The 22,879-nt window shown below is 39.8% G+C and overlaps 1 protein-coding gene across 2 annotated transcripts in view; it reads right to left on the minus strand.

Moving 5' to 3' along the window:
- slc2a4rg (SLC2A4 regulator) overlaps nt 1-22,879 on the minus strand; it is a 70,050-nt gene that overhangs the window by 14,052 nt on the left and 33,119 nt on the right. For both annotated transcript variants that reach the window (XM_039684596.2, XM_089124098.1), the window contains exons 3-4: nt 17,740-17,840; nt 2,026-2,255 (exon numbers count right to left, since the gene is read on the minus strand). In XM_039684596.2, the coding sequence (XP_039540530.2) occupies nt 2,026-2,255; nt 17,740-17,840 (331 nt within the window). The remainder of the gene's footprint in view (nt 1-2,025; nt 2,256-17,739; nt 17,841-22,879) is intronic.

Raw genomic sequence — 22,879 nt, forward strand, 5'->3', positions numbered from 1 at the left:
GAAACATGTCTGGACCTGTTCACTGAGTCAATGAGTGGGTGTGTGTTTTCTCACACACACACACACACACAAAAAAAAAACATACAAATGCTCTTGGCTGTTCTCAAGGCTGATAATTTTAACCCTTTCACAGATCACAAAAGCCTATGAAACATTTCCCATCGAAGCCTCGTCAGAGAGGATGCAACAACCATTAACCGAAAGCGACTGGGAAGTGTATGTCTTTATGAATGAACAGTCAGTCCTCTTGAGTTACACTTCACCCAGCTGCTCAGCATTTGGCTCGGTTCGCTTCAAAGAACGTTTTTTTTCTTCTCTCGTCTCCTTCATTTTCACAGTGGTTTTTATTGGCTATAGCAGGACATATAGGTATGCAGGGAGCTGAAATAATAGAAGAGGTAGCCAGCGCTGTTGCCTAAGACAAGCACTAGCAGTACGGGACACATCCATCTGTCTCCATACACACACACAGGAGAGTCACGCTCCAGCCAAAAATCAGCTGAACCCATATTAAACATTATGTAATGCGCACCAGCATGAAATAAACAACTCTACTATCTATTTTTTTTAATTCTGTCTTCAACATTTCGACTAAATTTCTAATTGTGTACAGGATGGTAAATGGGGTTTCCAACAAAATCAGAAAGGGCTTCTTCAATCCCCTAAGGATTTTTTTAAAATGACAAAAACTTTTTTATTAGGGTATTCTTATTTGCTGTTGTTGGGATATTTTAAGAGATTAATGTTATGACACAATTTCCATTGGCAATGTAGTGTACAAGGTTAGAATGGGAGTCCATAGGCTTTTCACAGCAGAACTCAATTATATTATGTGTTCTCAACTAAAAAAGGTGTAAAGTTGTGTGGGGTTGTAATCATCCTGTTTATCTACTGTAGATAAACGTCAAGTTATATCTTGCAAAGTTCCTTGGTTTACAAACTGGTTACATGGTCCTGACAGGAATTGAAAGACTGGATATTACTTTGCGCAGATATGGTCAGCATTTTACAAACTTTTAACATTGATAGCGAGAGTTGAAGCCTTTTTGTAACAATATGTTTTTAAACATTTATTCCAGTGCAGTGCCTTGCTGTAAATGTGACTTTTGTTTCTGCACAAGGATGCTTTAAAATAAATAAATCAAAAGTAACAACAAAGGCATTTCTGGAGGATCATGTGACACTGTAGACTGGAGTAATGATGTTGAGAAATCAGCTTTGACATCACAGGAATAAATTACACTTACTGTATTTTTATCTTATACATGCAGCCTTGATGAACATAAGAGACTTGACAGCCATAGATACTTACATTAATCTCAACTGAACCAAACATAGTACTTTAAAATGTCTGATATCACTTAAGAAAAGTTTTTTTTTTTCTGTCCTGTTTCTCCGCCCAATATCTGGAATTGCACATATTGCATCAGAATTGAGAAATAGTCTGTATAAAAAAAAGAAAAAAGAAAAGAAAGAAACCTCTGAGTAAACATGTTTCACTTTTCTCCTTTCCTTCAGAAAGAGGCTTGTAGGCATGACAGGATCCACGTATACAAGATTGTGCACTCGGGAATTGTGTGAACAACTTGTGTTGAGATGTGTGTAGCGCTGTTAAAGGATAAGACCAAGTGGATCTGTAACGGAACCCCCCCCAAACACACACACACACACACACACATCCTCAGCCTCTACCAAAACAAGGTGAACAGGCAGAAAGGCTAATGGCTTCCTGACATTGAAACCACATTCACGTTCTGGAATGATTCCACACTACAAAAAAACTGAATAGAAGAGGGGACGAAAAGGGGGGGAATGAAACAGAGAACGAAAACACTCCATCACGTAGGTGACAAGACTTGTTGTGCCAGAGCCAAACTGATGTGTTTAAAGGAGCTCTTACATTACTGAAGGTAAATCCACCGCCACCTTTGTCCAAAAACCTACTAAGCAGAACTCCACATTGGTACCAAGGCTTGATAAACCACACAAGTCCACTCTGTTTTATCATATGACCTGACCCCCTACCTTTCGTTTCCGGGGGATGGGGTCCTCAAACAGGAAGTGTGTACTTTCGGTGTCCTCATTGTTGTCATCACTCTGGGAGGAAAGCAGGAAGCTCTTGCCGGCATCGTTGGAGAGGGGCGGGGACGGCGTGGAGGGCACCGATTGGTCACTGGCGTCCCAGCTCCAGTTCCCACTGGTGGAGCTGCTGTAGCTGGCGGACAGGCTCTCCTTCCAGCCCTTACTAGCCAGATCTACAACCCAAGACAGAACACAGCAATTTTAAAAGCAGGAAAAGAGCTTTGACACTTTCACTGACCCGTTGGGCTATTAGAAGTCAGCAGTAAACACTAGGGGGGTGTGAATCGTCAGTGGACTCACGATTCAATTTGATTACAATTATCAGGTCAATGATTCGATATCACGATGCATAACAATGAGTTGCAATATTACTACACATGGCTACACTTTTGTCAGTCGATACAAAGAGTCAGATATTAACCTTTTTATTGGATCCGCTCCAAGAATGTACACTTCCTAAATGTAGTTTAACAAAACTTATAAACGCTTAACTTACATAAACGCTACTAAAAACTAGGGCTGTCAGTTTAGCGCGTTATTAACGGCGTTAACGCAAACCCATTTTAACAGCATCAATTTTTTTATCGCGCGATTAACGGTCTTTTTGGCCTAGCAAACTTTGTCGTTTTTCATGCGTGGAGCTGCGCTATGAAACCCATTCATTTCAATGGCTTGCGCCACGTGAGGATGTTTTGTTGCTTCGTCGACCAAAGCGCAAGCGGATCTAGCTAGACCGGAAACAAAACAACAGGCACGCCCACACACTTGTTTGGGCTTGCGAGGCGGCCAAATAGTTGGTAAACGTTACGTTTTGAGTGGAGTACGAGCGCGAGACGCCAAAATGGATGCCAATAAGATTCTGAATGGAAAGTTTACTTTACTAAAAAGTTGCCAAACGGTTCCATTCACAAGACCAAAGCGATCTGTGTGTTTTGTTGTCGTTGAACTGAGCGATCATCATTGCAGCACGTCCAGTCTGAAACACCACTTGATTGCCAAGCACACACACACACACACACAGATCATGCGAATTCTCCACCCCCTCGTCAATATCAGGACCTCGTCAGTATTTTTTTCGCGCTTTTATTGATGGACAGTGTTACATTGTGTGAGAGATTATTTGCTCCAAGTGAGAATTTTAGTGTGAAATTGAACACAGTATATGGCAATGTTGTTTTCAACAAAAAAACATTTGCACAAAGCAAGCTGATCCACTTTTCTATGTTGATAAGAGCATTAAAATGAGAAAAAATAATGGGAGGAAAAAGAAATCAAGAGACATTTAGAATAGATAAAAATGTGCGATTAATCGTGAGTCAACTACGTCATTAATGCAATTAATCGCGATTAAACATATTAATCGTTTGACAGCCCTTACGAAAAATAACTGCAGTACAATGAAGTACAACTGCAGTAAAACTGCAGTTCAAAGCAGTATAACTGCAGTACAATGAAGTACAACTGTAGATTTGCAGTATTAACGAAGTATAACTGCAGCATAGATACAATGTGACTGCAGTACATTGAAGTGCAACTGCAGTAAAACCACAGAAAAAAAAGTACAACTTCAGAATAGTGAAGTAAAACTGCAGTACAACTGTAGATTTGCAGTATTAACGAAGTATAACTGCAGTATAGATAGGCTACAATGTGACTACAGTACATTGAAGTGCAACTGCAGTAAAACCACAGTACAAAAAGTACAACTTCAGAATAGTGAAGTAAAACTGTAGTACAACTGTAGATTTGCAGTATTAACAAAGTATAACTGCAGTATAACTGCAGTATAGATACAATGTGACAGTGCATTGAAGTGCAACTGCAGTAAAACAGCAGTACAAAAAGTACAACTTCAGAATAGTGAAGTAAAACTGCAGTACAACTGTAGATTTGCAGTATAATGAAGTAGCCTATAGATACAATAACTTCAGTTCAGTGATACACTTTAAAAAGTGATAGACTTTTTTTGATAGAGAAAACTAATCCATTTTTTTTTTTTAGGTTTTTGTTTTTATTGGGCTCTCAGGCAATGATATCAGTTTAGTTGCCATTAAAAAGTGAAATTACTGAACCTAAATAAAGGAGCTTTATAGTATGAAAAAAAGATGAAGTTTTTGTTTTTTGCATCTGAAGTCTTGGCCTACCAATATTAAACTGTACTGCAGTTATGCTGTTTTGTGCGAGACATAGCCCATGTGACCAAAGCTTCCTTCGCGCGAACGCGCCGCGGGCGTTGTCCTGACAACGAGTCTCGAGAGCAGCTGATGCTCATTACTGTCAGTTGGCGTCTTTCCGCGCAGTGTCTGCTCCATAAAATACGGTTTGGTTGTTTTCCTCACTGAAATTATCGTTCATATACGTTCATATTTATGAACTATCACAATTAAAACACAAAGACATGGTTTCATGGTTTCGTGGTGACGGTCATTAACAAGTGGAATGGAAGAGAAGCGTTTTCTGGAAGAAAAGAAGTTCATTGCGCGAGGCCTTGTCAAGTCATTCAGCTTAGAGGTTAGTAAATTATTACATATAATGTCCTCATATTTCTCTTTTTTATATTTTAGATTGGTGTAAAAAGACTTTACGTATATGTTGTTCAACCCAGTGGTAAAATAAGAGGAAACGACGCTTCTATTCTGTAATGTTAGTTTTACCATTCTCCGGTTTAACGTTACACTGTTTAACGTTAGTGTTAACTGCGTCACAGCAGATTGTGTAACTTATGTTTGCACTTTGCAGCATTATTGTCTTTATCACTTTTAACGCATTTTTTAAAACTATTTGTATTGTATAAAGTGCTATACATGGTGACTTTAGTTAAATTGTTTAAATTTAATATCATGAATATTAGAAATATCAGACACAAACTTACTGGAAAATACAAGCAAATATGTTCTGTAGTTTGACATTATGTGCAGAAAAGGATTTTTTTTTTTTTTTTTTTTAAGTAGGCTAACTTACTTTTTTGTGTGATTGCTATTTCCAGGAAAATGTACTGGTAACAACTAAAAACAGAAGACGATGGCTGCGGTGAAACAAATATGCACTCACAGACTTTAAAAATTGTGTGTCTCTGCTTTTTTCCAGAAATGCATGTTATTTGGGCAAATTGTGTAGACTGTCAATGGAGTGACAAAGATTTCATCAAAAAGATCTTCAGTTGTGTTCCCCGTGTCTTGTGGGGTTGGAATGACATGAGGGTGAGTAATTTAACTTTTATCTGGAGTGTTCAGGAGTGTTCAATCATTATTAATGCTGAACAATAAACCATAAATTAACATAAATAGGATGCATTTCAATTAGATCAAATCTAATATGGATATGTCTAGATATAGAATAACATTTTGCTAAAGAAAACCCCAAAAAGGTTCATTATAGATACAGTAAACACCTGTTCACCGGTCATTTTCCACAGCTGTATGCAAAGGCAAGTGGGCTTCTCCTGGGAGACTAGCGCAAGTGGGCCTCACCTGGGAGACTAAATTAATCACCTAGTTTATCGCTGTCTACTGTTTTAGAAGAGGAAGTTGCTCAACTGCATTTATGAGAAAATCGAGCCGAGATCTCTCATATAAAGCCAAGTGTTAGGGACGCACGATGACATCAGCACGACATCGGTATCAGCCGATAAAAGCTTAATGATCATTGGTATCGGCCGATATTAATATCTCTGCCGATGAGCCTTGCCAATATGTGGTGGATTTACTATGCGCACGTGACGACCGTGAACGTAGCATGAGCGCCAGCAACTTAAATGTCCAGCTGTGTGGAGGAAAAGTCGCGCTTCAGTATCGAGTTCTTTTTCAGGCTTGAACAAACCATAACACGCACACAAATTATGCCAAAATGTCAGTTTTGTCGAGTGTCCTCATTAGAGCAGTTTCAAAGGTCCCCTGACATGGGTTTTTTTTTTATTATTTTATAATATTTCCTGGGTTGCCCTTAAATAGTATGTTTTTTTAGATAAAAAATAGTCATAATTTAGAAATAAAAGGCATTTTTCCAGCCTGATTTTAGCCTCTGCTTTGAACGCTCTGTTAGAAGGGGCGTGTCCGCTGTGGGATTCAATGTAACCGCCCACTGCTGTGATTGGCTGACATGCTTGCAAATGAAATAGCTACATATTACATGTGAAGCTCTCTTGAATACTTTTACTATTATACGTTTTTACTATTACAGATATCGAGATTACTGAATTGTGAGAAGTTTTTGAAGTATTTAGATTCTCATCACATAAAATGTTGCTGTGATGAGAAGCAGATGACAGTCTGTCGATCGCGAGAATGAAGATCTTATTGTATAACGCAGTTTCTGCTCTATCTGCTTTCACCAATGCAGACACGATGATGTACAGTAAGAGCTTCGTTGTGCAGTGTAACGCAGTTTCTGTTCTCTCTAAAGCCCGGAACTCAACTTTGGGAGTTGAGTCGGCGCATTTCCAGAGAAAATAAAATTAACCCATTGTTTCTTCAGAGCCGCAGATGAAGTAACTAAAAAATACTTTTGTGTTCATTTGTACATCCGAACACTGAGGAACTGCCATGCTTTGCTTGTTTGCAAGCCATGATATCTATCGAGGAATAACTCAAATCTCCTATTTCTCTAGGAAAAAATAAAATCACGCCTGCGCGTGTTCGTACTTCCTGTTCCTAGCTCGTTTTCTCATTGTCGGGCCAAATTCTCTGGGCGGGCAAAGCAGAGAAAAGGGAGTAACCTTTCCCCCGTATGACGTTATATAGGGGGAGATTCAAGATCAGCGTGTCTGAGCTGCAGACAGATGCAGAGAAGAGAAAAATAGCCAACGCTCGGTTTACACCGATTGAAAATTCTAGACACGAGGGGACCAAATACAGTCTAGGGGAACTCATATTAATGTTAAAAAACGTCAGAAAATGAAAATTTCATGTTAGGGGACCTTTAAAGGATTTAAATAATCTTAAATTAACATGGAGATTTGTGAGAAAATGGGGACACGTGTCGGATTGCATCTCTGTCAGCAGCGGCTGATTTTAAAGTGCCATTAATGTTAATCAAAGAACAAAGGTAAGAGTGAATGGCTCACTCAGACCTGGAGCCAGGAGGGTTATTATACCGGTAGTCTAATAATCATCAATGCACTCCTATATTTTAACACATCTCCGCCGAACGGCTTCTTCACGCAAAAGAAAAACTCTTAAACTCTTATAAAGCGCAGTAAAATTCAGCGACATATGGCTTTTCCTGATAGATCGTGTTTGTTCCTTATCTTCATTTTATATGTGCAACTCGCGTAGCCTACAGTATATGTCTGTCTAAATTTGTAAAAATTATATTTATGATAGAATCAAATGTTGTTTGTCTTTTGTATTGCCTTATCTACAACACATGAGGGTAGTAAGGTAACGGTAGTACAGGAGAGAGACTTTATTTGATTTCTCTTCAGTAATCAAAATGTGTGTGCGTGTATTTTTTTATATGTTATTATATGGTGAGAAATGTGTATAAATATCGGTATCAGCCAAAATGAGTTTGCAAATATCGGCATATCGAATATCGGCCAAAATCCAATAATTTGCATCCCTACCAAGTGTCTCACACTGCATTTTCGCTCAAATTGACCTTTTCACTTGCACATTGCTTGCTTTGTTTATGAGTCGAGTTTTCCTTTACAAAGCAGATTGAGTTTGTTTGCAAATGCTGGATTTGTTTAATTACGGCACAATATTAATTCCATTGAATAACCCCTATTTCAAAAAACAGTGGCGTGTTCCTGCATTAACTTGCAGATTCATTTTAAGCATAATATATGCCTGTGGTGAAGAGTAACTGAAAAGATTGTCTCTGATTCTTTTTGTTTGTTTATTACTGTTACAGCCCTCAATCTAGTTCAGCTCGTTTCAAATTCTCCTATAGACAAAAGACAGAACATATAGAAATCACAGACGATTGGGGTAGCGTTTCTGGCGTTAACACACCATAGTTTTAATTAGAGAGGCCTTGAGAGTTGAGTAAACAATAAATCATAAATTCATCAAAATAAAAATAACACAGGTAGGGCCCATAAAGGGCAAACAGATACCCTGTACTTCAGTCGGGAGAGATCTTACCTGGCTCCCGAAAAGAAATAAAACGGGTGAATCTTCCGGGCCGCTGCTTACCTTCACTATACTAAATAAATAATAAAAAGTGTACAAAGGAAATAAAGCCACTACCTGGTTTAAACAAATAAACTAGAATCAAAAGAAAACAATCATTCGCCTCGCTCCCGCATGGCGAGACGACAACACACAGGTGATCACGCCGCACGCCGAGAAAACCCCAGCTGGTAATTAGGCGGCCGTAGGCGGAGAGAAGAGGAGATCTGAGAGCGCTGTGAGAGAGAGCGACATCAGAACCGGCACCGCTTAAATAGCAGGAACTCCCGTGACGTCACTTCGCTTTCCGCTGTACAACTCTACATCGCCATCTGTAAACTCAAAAGAAATAGCACACACACTAATCGCTCAGTACACACATGTAACAATTACAGACTTCCAAAATCGTGTTTCCACATCTGAGATGAAGGCAGTGAAAAGAACGAAGTGGAATGAGAATAAGCTCTTCAAAAAACGCAACTTCTCTGAATAATGTGGGGGAAGATGTATGCATGATTTGTAAATAAACACTTTAAATACATTGTCTAACTCTCAGCCTGTTATTTGAAATAAAATAAAAAGTAAAATCACATTATTTGTTGCATTGCAGTTTGAGACATTCCCTGTTTTGTACCTTAATTCATTATTGCAGATGTGTGAAAACTTATTTGGGATATTCTGGTTGTATTTCAATGGTATTGTACAGCATTTTATTTGTATTGCATTTCAGTAGTATTGTACTTTAGTCGAATTATGTATTGTAGTGCTACCGCAGCTATATTGCAGTACCACCACAGCTATATTGCAGTATTATTGCAGTACCACCACAGCTATATTGCAGTATTATTGCAGTACTACCGCAGTTATATTGCAGGACTACCGCAGTTCTATTGCAGTATTATTGCAGTACTATGGCACTTATATTGCAGTACTACTGCAGTTATCTTGCAGTATTATTGTAGTACTACTGCAGTTATATTGCAGTACTACCGCAGTTATCTTGCAGTATTATTATAGTACTGCTGCACTTATATTGCAGTACCGCAGTTATCTTGCAGTATTATTGTAGTACTACTGCACTTATGTTGCAGTACTACCGCAGTTATATTGCAATATTATTGCAGTACTATGGCACTTATATTGCAGTACTACCGCACTTATATTGCAGTATTATTGTAGTACTACTGCAGTTATATTGCAGTACTACCGCAGTTCAATTGCAATATTATTGTAGTACTATTGCACTTATATTGCAGTACTACCACAATTATATTGCAGTATTATTGTAATACTACCGCAGTTATATTGCAGTATTATTGTAATACTACTGCAGTTATATTGCAGTTCTACTGCAGTTGTACTCCAACTACTGAAAAAACTGCATTTTCTACATGCAGTATTACTTCTAAAAAAACTGCAGTAATTTTTTGTAAGGGAGCACTACTAAAAACCCTACTTAAGTTACATTAACGCTCACGCACACACACATTTTCGCACGCACACTAACTAACACACACGCACGCTGGTGGTGTAAATGTTAAAATAGTGTCAGTGCTCGCTTTAGTGTTCCGCCTCCCTCCGCCATTTTACGCTAGTGGGACCATAAACGTTAGTAGGCTATAATGCCAATAATCGATTATGGTCTATTACTCCATCGATGCAGAATTATCCATGTTAGCATCGTGATGGATCATAGAAACCATTCATTTTCAACACCTCTAGTAAACACATCCACAAATTCAACACACTACTAACTCAAATCAACCAGGTCTCATCCCCTTTATTTAGCGCACGTCTTGGCCGGGAATGATTTAAATGAGGAATATTGTGACATTTTCCCGGAAGAAAACTCAATGGAGGCGATATTCAGTGTTACTCCCTTAGCAGTAATTTTGTAATAACTTTTTAACTTTAACTTTTTACACCCTTTTCATGCTCAAACAGCAACATCAAACAAAAGTGAACATGTAAAAGTGCATAATAGATCATCTTTAATATAAGACTGGTATCTTACAAAAGCAAAATGGTATCTACCCAAACCTATACCGCAATTATGATTTAAAGGCTAGTCCAATTTCTTTTAAAGTGAGCATGACATACAGTATCTGGCAAGATATCCTTTCTCTCACAGAATGTACAAAAAGGCATTAAAAGTATAATGTACTAAAGTGTTAACTTAAGTAATAGTTTACAAAAAGGTTCAATTCATTAACATCAGTCAGTTTATCAGGTATCAGATTTACATTTTACGCAGCATTAATATACAAAAAAAAAAAATCCTGGTTTATTATTTTTTTGTTTGGGTATATTTTGTGTCACCGAGTTCTTGGGTCAGACGTAACAACCCAGCGGTTGAGTTATTTATCGCAGGCTTTTATCATCCTCTTCAAGAGAGAGTTCTCAGCGCCATCCAATTGGCACATTTCTTCTGTAGAATACATGTTTGTGTATATTTTATTTTAAGTTGAGTCAATACATCATCAATCAATACAAAACAAGTTTAGTCTTACCCTGAGTCACTATGGTGTAAGCCTATTATAAGTGTTTATATTTTAGACCTGTCATTCGCTCCTGTGCGTGTCTCGTCATATCCATATATAGAGGAAAGTTGCTCCGGCTACTTTGACGCATATATGGTGTGAGAGTGTCAGAGGTTAGTTATTTGTCACAATCAGCGAGAAAGATTGACATGGGTCAGCTAATTCTCCAAACCTCCGGGAATCATCCGTTTTAAACAAACGCTGAACAGAGGAGAGTCTGTTGGTATAAAGAGAGCTCGTAATAAACCCAGAATCAACATTGGCTTAGCTTTTTGGAGATGGCGAGAACTGAGGCATTTGAAAAGTTGTGAAAATGATGCGAGATGCATTTGTATAACTCAACATGTGAGTAAGGTATATTATTGAACACATGAATTGCCATATGTAGCTCTCTAAGGCCCCGTCCACACTACTGCATTTTTGTTTAAAAACTGAGAATTAAAACGAATACGATCTCCGTCCACACCAGCGTTTTATCTGCGTATTAGAATTGATCTCCGTCCACATTAAAACGTCTGAAAACGCGGATCACGTGACCATTCACCAACACTGGGCATGCAGTGTTGGTGTAAACAGGAAACGGGTCATGTGATGGGGGGCTGACGAATCAAGGAAGGACACGTCATGACTGATGACACCCAATCATAGAGCCGAGCGTGAGCCTTTGTGTCATTATTTCTAGAGTCCTCCATTTTGTCTTCACCAAAACGCCCTGCAGAGATTTAAAACGCAAAATTTTACGGCGTTTCTGCGGCATTTCTAAACTTCTTCGTTTTTTCCGTTTTAGTCTGGACGGGAGGTGCAAACATAGCAAAAGGTCTCCGTTTTTAAACGAAAACGCAGTATTGTGGACAGGGCCTAACAGAGTTCATTGTAAAGCATTATCTATTGTGAAGGGTCATATTCATCCGCACAGTCACGCAAGCACGACCAAAACAATGTTCTTCTGCAAAATGCATGCAATTTCGTTTTTAACTGCTAGAGGGCCAATAGTTACATAGTGTACCTTTAACATGAACCTATAATAAATGATCATTGACTGATGTGTGATAAAAACATAATGGCTATAAACACAATTCTAAAAATATACCATACTTACACAGTTGAGCTATGAAGCAGAATAAGACACACTGTCCAGATGATTTTAAGCAATTACAACCCTGAACAAACCAGCTTAAACAACTAAATCACTATGCTTAAAGACACGTCACACAACCTTGAGCAACAGTTCAAGCTGTGCTGACCTTGAATGACTCCAAAAGGGCAAATCACCCCCATTTCATGACACTTGACCTCTTAGGATAATGGTCTGGGTTCTTCCAGCAAGTGTGCACTTGCAGTTTAGCAAATGTTTTTCATTGAAAGTGGCTTACAATGCACTAATTACAGGAACCGACTCTCTGGAGTAGCATAATTTAAGAGTTAAGTGTTAGGCTCAAGGGCACAAAAGCGACAAGAAACAATTGTAATCTAAGTAGCCCTACACAGTTTGACTCGCTGACTCGAAGTTACTGTTCAACACCTCACTCAGGTCAGCAGTGATGCCATAGAAGAGCCATTCTTGGTTCCCCAAAGAACCTTTAAGTGAACAGTTCTTAAAGAACTTTTTTCTTACTGCGAAGAACATTTTAATAATCTCAAGAACCCTTTTTCACTATAAAGAAGCTTTCATGCACTTTTTTTTTTGCCACATGAGTGTTTTACTGTGGTGTAATCCATTTCACATAAACCTAAACTGTGGTTGGTCGCTTATAAGTCTGTCAGACAGTCTTGGCGAGAACAAGCTGTCTTGAGGAGGCCTTATGCCGTTAGTCATTAGGCTACATGAGACAATACTGAGGAGCTACCGGCAGGCCATAATTATTTAGTCCTGGTGGGGAGGAAAGGGACTCTTGTCTTTTATTTGTGCAGCCACCAGGATACAGTATAATAAGTCTTTAATTTCCCAGATGGGCAATGTGTTTACATTAAATACATTAAAAAATGACAATTCAAAATGAAAAACGCATAACATCCAATCCCAAGGCCAATGTCCTAGATAAAATAGTAAATTGAGAGTAAGGAAAGCTGTGCCACTTTTTACTTAAATTGTCCTCTAGGCAAGAGTAATGAGATATAATAATATTTCAGGATATGTGCCTTCAACTGAAAGCATCAGTATCAAAGTGACAGAAATATAAGTTACACACGCATACATAAACACGAGAAAAACTATTTACTAATGTCCAGTGCCATTTTAACTCTTTCCCTGCCAGTTTTTTTTTTCCAAAATTTACATTTTCACAAAAAGTGAATGGCCCCAAGAATATGTTGTTGTATGTATCTAAACATAAAATATATCAAAAGAAAGAATATACCAACCCAGTTTTATTCTATCTTCAGACATAATTTTATCAACACTCAAAAAAACGCATTTTTGTCAAAGACCACATTCAGATTGGATCATTCCAAAGTTTAGATTGAGCTTCCAAAGCTTCCCAGTCCTATATTCAGCCTAGTTTCATTATCATGGACTTTTGATAGTGGAATTTTAGTTTGCTTTTCATTAATTTTCATTTTGCGTTCTATTAATCATCCTCATTTGTGTTTGCTATATAAGTTGGTCCCTAACATTCATTCTCTGTCCGATCACCGTTATGTGTAACTGTGTGTTACTATGTGTGTAGCCTATTTACCCATCCTCTGGATTATTAATAAAACATTGTATTGGAATTATATCTTCTTCTTCTTCTGCCTTCCTGCAACCAATCGTACCGCCCAATATGGACAAACGGGCAAAGTTTACCGTCCAGACTCAGAGCCATGATTTCGTTTCTTTTGTCAAGAATTTTCTTAGTTCAGTCATCACCGGCTCCCTGGACGACAAAACCCTGAAGACCTTGTTCTGGATCGGGGCAACCTCCCATTATCCTATCGACCTCCCTCTGAAGAGCGTCGCGCCCCGATCCAGAGCACGGGCAGACCCAGAGCCCGTTTCACAACCGCGGAGAAGTCACGTGAGCCCCCCGCAGACCTGACCAGGGTGTGAGCCCGAGACACCAGGGGCCGAGGGAACTGAGACAGAGGACTGGCTGATAGACTTCGATGGTGGACTTGTTAACTCCCACCCTATCCCACCCACTATCTGAATCATCTGTATTACTCAAAGAAAATTGTGAGAACTGGGAAAACATTTTTGCTTCATCCAGTGTGTGAACTGTGTCATGATTACCTTTGTTCTCTCAAGTCTTGTTTCATCGGCAGCACCACAGAGTTCAGCCAGTCCTCCAAGTCCCATCGCTGCCGAATGCAGCCCTGCGCCGTCTCCAGGACTGCATTGACGCCGAGCCGAAGGTCCTATCCTGGAGGATCCTTCGGCTCCGCCTCCGCCTCCAGCCTCGGATCCCTTCACTCCATCTCGGCTCCTCCCACCTTCGGCTCAACCAGAGACCCTCAGTCTAGTGGCTCCTCCAGATTCCCCTCGTCCCACCGGCATCCCCTTAGTCAGTCGTCACACCACTTCCACCACGGACTTGCGGGCCATCCGTTGCGCTTCGTCCCTCCACCCCTTTGGCTGTAACAGGTTCCTCCTTCCTATCGGCATCACCTCTGTCCTCACTCAGCCCTCGGGTACTCCGGCTTCAACTACAACGCTAGTCGTCGCGAGATTGCATGGGTCTGCGTCTGCGTATACACCGGCACTGTCTTTGTCGGTCGTCCCCCATTTGTCATCAGCCTTGTCACATCTGGACTCCTGCCTCTCTCTTTCTCGAGTCCGCTGTGGTCTGTCTGCACTGGGGCATTCTGGGTCTGTGCTTCGCGGACCATCTCCACCGTCACTGCCAAGAGATTGTCGTCCTCCCATCACCGGCCCAGTCTTCTGGATTATCATTAAAACATTGTATTGGAAATTATCTTCATCTTCTTCTGCCTTCCTGCAACCCGCTGTGACATAGCTCTTCTTGGGTCATCTGTATTAGTTTGTATTTATATTCTGTTTAATGTTGATGATTGCGTTATTTTACACATGCATCTGCTTACAAATAGTTCTTGCTTCTGCTTCTTCTTCACCAGTGTTTTGATCTGGAGATTCTGTATTTTTTTCAGAAGATGTGTAATAGCTTCTTTTAAAAATATAAAAGTCAGTCTTAAGGCCATTGCACACGGAGTCCGAAATTCGCATTCGAAATTTTCGCACGTTAAAAAAATAAATACGACCTCACGTTATGTCAATCACGCTTGCACACCACCTCCGAAACTTTCGTCCGTCATAAAATTAATCAGATCGGGTTTGATTTTCTGTGTTTTTCGTATCCACAAAATTCGCATTTTAAGAGGTTTCTTTGACAGTTCAGGGCCGGGGGGAGCTCGTTCCGCACATCATTCCACATGCGCAGTCCTTTCAGTTTCGGTTTTCAATTCGATCAAGTGTTTATGTTCTCTCGATCGGATTAGAAAAGGAAACCTCCCCGAAATTTCGGATCGATTAAGGTGTAACTGAGCAGCAAATTCGATAACTAATGTATTATTTGGGTACAATATATAACCTGTAGCCAATACAGCTGTTCTGTCTGCCCAGCGTGTGTGTGTATCCATTAGACATACTGCCAGTCTCTGTTCAGGATCGATTGTTTTATGGAAATTGGTGGTCTTCTTTTTTAAATGTGGCTCCAGAATCGCTAGCAAAGGATCAAACTGTTTCACTGACATTCTGAAGTAAATTTTGGGATAATATCTCGGGATAAATTCGCGACTCCTTGAAGGAAGTGGAACTCTCCTTCCTCTCGGCGCAATTTCAGGATTGGATGGACCCAATATTTTCTCTTCTTTTTTCAATAAGAGAGAGGGCAACAAAATCATCCTCACTGCTTGACGAATCCATTTTGTATTTTTCCGCAAAGGTTTAATAAATACGCATCGGACTCAGTGTGCAAGATTTCTGTGCGTGACGAATTTTTAGGCTGACGAACACGAAAAAACGCATAAGAAAATTTCGGACTCTGTGTGCAATGGCCTTTACTGATTCTAAACTTTTGAACGGACGCCCCAATCTCCCCAATATTAACAATAAAGCATTAATAAATAAATTATTCCTCCACAATCCATCATTGATGTAGCCTAATGTTGGCCAACTAAAATAGTACAATATAAAACCAGAGAAGGTCGGCTAAGACCACATGATAGCTGACGATTTGAGTAACTCAATAACTGAAGCAACAAACAAGAGGGAAATCCTCCATGGAAAACGTTCAGGGGATCCATTAAAACAGCCTGTTCCTTCCAAGACACAAATGTAAGGGACTGTGGAGTGACACAGCTTAAGAATACTCTCACTTTTCATTTTGTTCTAGAATCTCTGGAAAGGTCAGAACAAAAGCAAACCAAGAACGCTTTCACCACAGTCCAGTTAACTTTAAAAATCCCACTCTTCAAAAAAGAACAATCTTTGGCTTCACTTCTTGAGGAAATCATTCTATTCAACAAATCAGTTGATCCAGTTCACAAAAATTATATTTTTTTTTTAAGTTCAACTCACCAAGTGAATGATTAAACTTGAGATAACATGCTTTTGAAACTTGAAACTGCATGGAAAAGAGCAACCAGTATTCAAAACATCTTCTTTTGTGTCACATTGGTTTGGAACAACATGGGGGTGTCATTTTCATTCAAGGACAAAGCAAGTTTTTGATTCAAAGTCTAATGAAACATATATGGGAGAGCTCAAGCATGTCTATTGCTGCACAATGTCTATTGTCTTTTCTTCTGACGGACCAGTCACTGCACTGCCAAACCCATTCAAAGCAAGTGTGGGTTTACTTTCATCATGCTAAAGGGGATATGAAATGGAAAACAGGACTTTTCTTTCTCTTTTGAAATATGAGTGCGATGACCATGTAGACCTCTGATTGTTTTCATGCAAAATTCATTTCAACAGACTATGTAAAACAAATCTGCAAAAACATCCCGTTTAGAAATCTTTTGTGGCTAATATTTTGTAGTCACATTTACAACAGCTAGTCTAATGAACTAATGTGTGAACTACACTGGTATGCTGATTAGCCAATCAAAACAGAGGCATTTACATCCAGAAGTCTTAAAGGTAATGTAGGGAATTGTGGTCTTATAAACTATTGCCAACTCAAACTTTCTGGGAAAACGTTTTTAGATAAAAATGAAAGAGTTGTCGGAAGCTTAGTGATGGTGACTTTAAATTCGAGTGACTGTGGTGTAGTTCGTTTATAGCCTACCTTTAGCTTTCACTTCTGGTGACTGCATTTAGGCTTCAAAATTCATAAAACTTTCTGTGATATTTATCTTGATTGACAAAACGTGTAGTATCATAAACTTTAGTTGATCACAGAGCTTGTTTTTTTTTTTTAAATAATACAAAATTTGTTGAAAGAAAAACCCATTGGGTTTCTATCGAGGGAACCAGTTGTGGTGCGAACTGCCGTTTGGCCGAGATGGTCCTCACTGCAGAACATGAAATCCACCGGGAGGAGTCGGATCCAGATCCAACTGCTTCCACCTTACATTTACCTAAATCTAACCAGCTCCACCCCCTGATCCCTAAACCCGCCCCTAAACCTACCCAACTCCAACCCTCAGATCTGGATCTGACTCCGCCCCCTGGATCTCATGTACTGCAATGAGGTGCTACTGGTTTGGCCTATAAAGTGACGTCATACCTGTCCTGCACCACTCTACTCACCAGCAACCAATGGCGTGAGTTTGGGGGCGGGACTATCAGGTTGAAATGGAATGGACTGGTTCCATTAGAGGACAGTGTTCAAAAACAACCATTATTTTTGCAATTCTGTTTAGTGGCACAGAAATCACAAACTTCATTAAAGCCATTTTCGATATAAATCAAATAAAATTGGAGAAGCAGTAGTTCTTTTGGGCACTTATGGAGGTTTAGAGCTTGTTTGACGAGCCGTCACTCAACCTATAGGCTCTGGGATCTATCAGTTAACAGGGAGGCTAGCACTAGCATGGTAGACGGGGTCAGAGCGGAGTTTAACCTGAGGCACTGGAGGAAGCGTTGAGCACCAATGGGCTGGTGGACAGTGTAGTCAGGACGGTGGCGGCCATCACCTCTTTATCAGCATGACCAGAAGGCCTCCTGTTAAAAGAGAAAGAGAAAAGAGGTTTAAAAGACCAATTACGTCAAGCAGACCCAGATGTTTAACGCACTCTCAAACCAACATAAAACAACAGACATTTGTGAGGTGGGTCGCCCAGCCCAGCATCACTCTCTTTCTCTCTCTGCCTAAGCGGCATTCTCTCTCTTCCCACAGTAAACTCGTCTCTCGGCCATATCGCAGCTCCCTACTGTGCTGAACTCATCATGGGTAATGGAAAATTCCAGCGCTGTAATAAACACTAACGCTCGGCCTCTGGTGTATGCCCACACAGCACAGCTCCATTATCAACTCTTATTTATTCAGCGTGTGTGTGGGAGAGAGTTTACTCGTGTTTGTAAATCAACACCAGGATTTAGTGTGCAGTTGAATGAAATGCTCTGTTAACTGTTTAGTGTCTTGCTCACAGGTGAGATTCAACTGTGAGCTGGGTATTTATATAGTACCCGCATGATTGATGGCTGTTATATTGGATTGCAGTGAAAGCGAGAGGGAAAGAGGGAGGGAATGTGGGAGAACAGAGAGAGAGAGAAAGAGAGAGAGAGAGGAGAGGGAGCGAGTGTTAGCAGACAGTACATTTAAATATTTATGCAAATTAACAAATGTTTAAATATGATAACTGTACATGATGGGACTGATGCCAATGGAAAAGTGGCATACTGGATCAACAAACACACCAACACATCATTAAACATGTGATACGATGTTGAACATTAGTCTCTTGTCAACTGGCGAAAATGTAACTTCTTGTACAAAGGGAAAACTGCCGCCAGGCCATTAGATGGCGATGAAAAACTATAGACTGAGCATCATCTTCTTCAGAGATTCACGTTTTTGTTGTTTACACGGATACTGTTTTTCAAAACTTGCCCTTTGAGACCCATTTTCAAAACTTTGCATTTTCAGGCACCCAAAACATGGGTTGTTGTCGTGTAAACCAAAAAAAAAATCAAGGACCACAATGGAAAAAGTTAATGCAACTTTATTGTGTTATCCTCGACAAAGAAGTTGTGACAATATTGCTACTTTTATGTCAAGTAAACTCAAACTTAACAAAGCAAATTGTGTGACTGAACTGTTCCTAGGTGGTCTCATGCGTTCTAAAGCGCAAGCTTACAGAATTATGCACCTGTTATAATAAAACAATGTTAATTTTTGGTAATTGAAATAAAGCTAAAAAATATAAATATCAGATGAAAAACTTAAAAAATAAATGAAAATTAGATATATATCATTTAAAAGTTTGATATACACTTACCTAAAGGATTATTAGGAACACCAAACTAATACTGTGTTTGACCCCATTTCGCCTTCAGAACTGCCTTAATTGTACGTGGAATTGATTCAACAAGGTGCTGAAAGTGTTCTTTAGAAATGTTGGCCCATATTGATAGGATAGCATCTTGCAGTTGATGGAGATTTGTGGGATACACATCCAGGGCACGAAGCTCCCGTTCTACAACATCCCATAGATGCTCTATTGGGTTAAAATCTGGTGACTGTGGGGGCCATTTTAGTACAGTGAACTCATTGTCATGTTCAAGAAACCAATTTGAAATGAGATTTGTGACATGGTGCAATATCCTACTGGAAGTAGCCACCAGAGGATGGGGACATGGTGGCCATAAAGGGATGGACATGGTCAGAAACAATGCTCAGGTAGGCCGTGGCATTTAAACGATGCCCAATTGGCACTAAGGGGCCTAAAGTGTGCCAAGAAAACATCCCCCACACCATTACACCACCACCACCAGCCTGCACAGTGGTAACAAGGCATCCATGTTCTCTTTCTGTTTATGCCAGATTCTGACTCTACCATCTGAATGTCTCAGAGACTCCTCAGACCAGGCAACATTTTTCCAGTCTTCAACAGTCCAATTTCGATGAGCTCTTGCAAATTGTAGCCTCTTTTTCCTATTTGTAGTGGAGATGAGTGGTACCCGGTGGGGTCTTCTGCTGTTGTAGCCCATCCGCCTCAAGGTTGTGTGTGTTGTGGCTTCACAAATGCTTTGCTGCATACCTCGGTTGTAACGAGTGGTTATTTCAGTCAAAGTTGCTCTTCTATCAGCTTGAATCAGTCGGCCCATTCACCTCTGACTTCTAGCATCAACAAGACATTTTCACCCACAGGACTGCCGCATACTGGACCCTAGAAATGGTCATGCGTGAAAATCGCAGTAACTGAGCAGATCGTGAAATACGACACCAACAACCATCCCACGCTCAAAACTGCTTAAATCACCTTTCTTTCCCATTCTGACATTCAGTTTGGAGTTCAGGAGATTGTCTTGACCCCTAAATGCATTGAAGCAACTGCCATGTGATTGGTTGACTAGATAATTGCATTAATGAGAAATTGAACAGGTGTTCCTAATAATCCTTTAGGTGAGTGTATATACAAAATCTATACTTTTCCCACAGAAAAAACAACAATATGAGAGTGAATGAATGAAATGTTCTATTTCAACATTTGTAATTATGTCATTGTTTTAATCATGCTAGAGATCTTCGGGTTATAGAGCTGCTCTGGTAATGAGATTCTTCCCTCCGTCTGATCTGCTCCACCCTGAACACAGCAGCCCTGATCTAAGAACAGAAACCGACACAATGCTAAGCTGTGTCTCTGTGTTATATAATCAAAAAATCCCACTCACACTCCCTCGTATTCCCTCATATTCTGGGCTTTGAACCCCCCCTGCTCTGGCAGCCCAACCAGAGCAAACTGGTTTGGTGTCGCTCTGAAAGCCAAGCCCAGATACTTGGCAGGGCTGTCAAACTTTTTTTACTTTATCTGGGTCAACTTCCAAAAATCTTTTTTATCACTGCAAAAAGAAGAAGAAGAGAACAGAAAAAAGAGAAAAGCAACCAGTGGATTACAAGCAGACAGAATAAGGAACATAAATAAAATATGAAGGTTTTGCCTCGTTTTTAGAGAGAAGAGAGAGAAATGGCAGAGACAGATTTATGCGGAAAGAAAACCGCACAGTTTTGGAAAAGAGGAGAAACTGCTTCTAGAGGCGAAGAAAATGACACACATTACAGATGAGGGCAGTATGCTGGTTTTATTATTACACTCTCTTTCTGTGTGTGTGTGTGTGTGTGAGAGTGAGTGAGTGAGTAAGTGAGCGAGTGTGTGTGAGAGTGAGTGAGTCAGTAAGTGAGCAAGTGTGTGTGTGTGTGTGTGTGTGTGTGTGTGTGTGTGTGTGAGAGAGAGAGAGAGTGTATGTGTGTGTGTTGCTTTCAGATATGTTCTTACGTAATATCAATATTCATAGCCTTGGAGACATAAGCCACATCCAGTGAGTGTTTTGATCTAGACCGTCGGAAATAGAACTTCAAACACACCTATATTCACACTGAATAAATGCATCACACACACACACACACACACACACTTAATTAGCTATCTAAATTAGATTGTGTTTTTATGGAATTCATTATAATTACTACATTACATATTTGCATTATGCATACAATACAATACATAGAGTAAATAATGTTATGGAATAATAAAATATTTATGAATAGTTTCTGCAAATGAGAATGTCTCTAGGCTAATTACAGTAATTATTAGTGTTGAATTACATAAATGTACCAATATATCTACACAGGGATTATGCTTTTATTGTTGTTAGATAAAGCTGAAGAGAAAAAAAAAGAAAAACTTCAGTAATCATTCTAATATGTTGATTTGCTTCTCATGATTATCTGCTCTTATTAATATTTTTTGCGAAGACCATGATCATTTTTTTCAGGATTCATTAACGAATGGAAAGTTCAAAAAGCATTTACTTGAGATAAAAATATATCATCATTGCTGAATAAAACATGTAACATATTTTATGCTGAATAAAACTCGTCAGATTTAGCCAACTTCTACTATATTTAGTCAATTTAGCACCACAAAGTAAATCTACACACTCAAAATGATTTGGAAAAGAGAGCGAGCGGGAGAATATCACAGACTCAAGCAGACTTTAGCAACAACACAGTTTTTTCTCAACGTTTCCCTCTCACTCTGTTTCTCACACACTCACACACTGCCTGCCTTCCTGCCTTCCCGCTTCTCCACGCTTTTCCCGAAAAAGCTCTTTATCACATTCAGCTGTATGATTGATACTTTACCATATTCTCACTCACTCACACACACACACAGAAGGACTTAGTAAATCTGTGAATGTGCGACTGTGTGATAAATCGGACTTACTGGAACCCAGATCGCAGTGTTACAGTCAAATGTAAGCGTGTGTGTGACTGTTATCAATGAAGCCACACGCTCCAATCACTCTAGTCAACACATCTGCAGGCCTGTGTGACACTGTGTCTAGATTTTAAGTGACCAGAATCACACAATACTAGACAACTCTCTTTACACATGAGGCGGTCTACACTTGATTATAATGGGATTGATCTAGTTTGGTTGCATCACGGGGCACATCAGCAAAGCGGACACTGTAAATGTGTGTGTCCACAACATCGACCCAAGGACAGCTAAACGAAACAAAAAGAGGAGGTGATGTCACAAGAATCGAGCCTAACAAGCACAGAACGCTGAAGCATATGTTTTTTTCTCGTGTCAGTCGTGACGTGGCCATCACAGTTCGGTACAGGCGCTTGAACCCCGTCTGTCTCCTCGCAGCAGATCTTTGTTTGTGTGTGTGTGTGTGACAGACGTTCACACCGGGACGAATTTCCGACGCATTATTCGCCGACGTTTAACGCCTCGTGACTAAACAATTGGTGCCAGTGTGAGTGTAAAATGGCAAGCGTAAAAGCGTCATTTAAAAAAAAAACGCCTCAGGTTCGTTTTTTTTAGTTTGACGCGCTGCGTCAAAAACTCTCAGACCAATGAGATTGGTGCGTTACCTCACGTGTTTAGAGCTTCTGAAGTTACAGTAAAACACTTGGGGGCGCTCAAACACAAAACTGTCTTGCCTAGCAAACATATGCAATGGCGAAAAAGATATATGCCAAGTAGCGTCGCCGTCTTCTACACAGCCAGGAAGAAATAAGACGAGGA

This window comes from Pimephales promelas, chromosome 20, assembly GCF_988280905.1.
Source record: "Pimephales promelas chromosome 20, fPimPro1.hap1.1, whole genome shotgun sequence".
In the NCBI taxonomy this organism is placed as follows: Eukaryota; Metazoa; Chordata; class Actinopteri; order Cypriniformes; family Leuciscidae; genus Pimephales; species Pimephales promelas.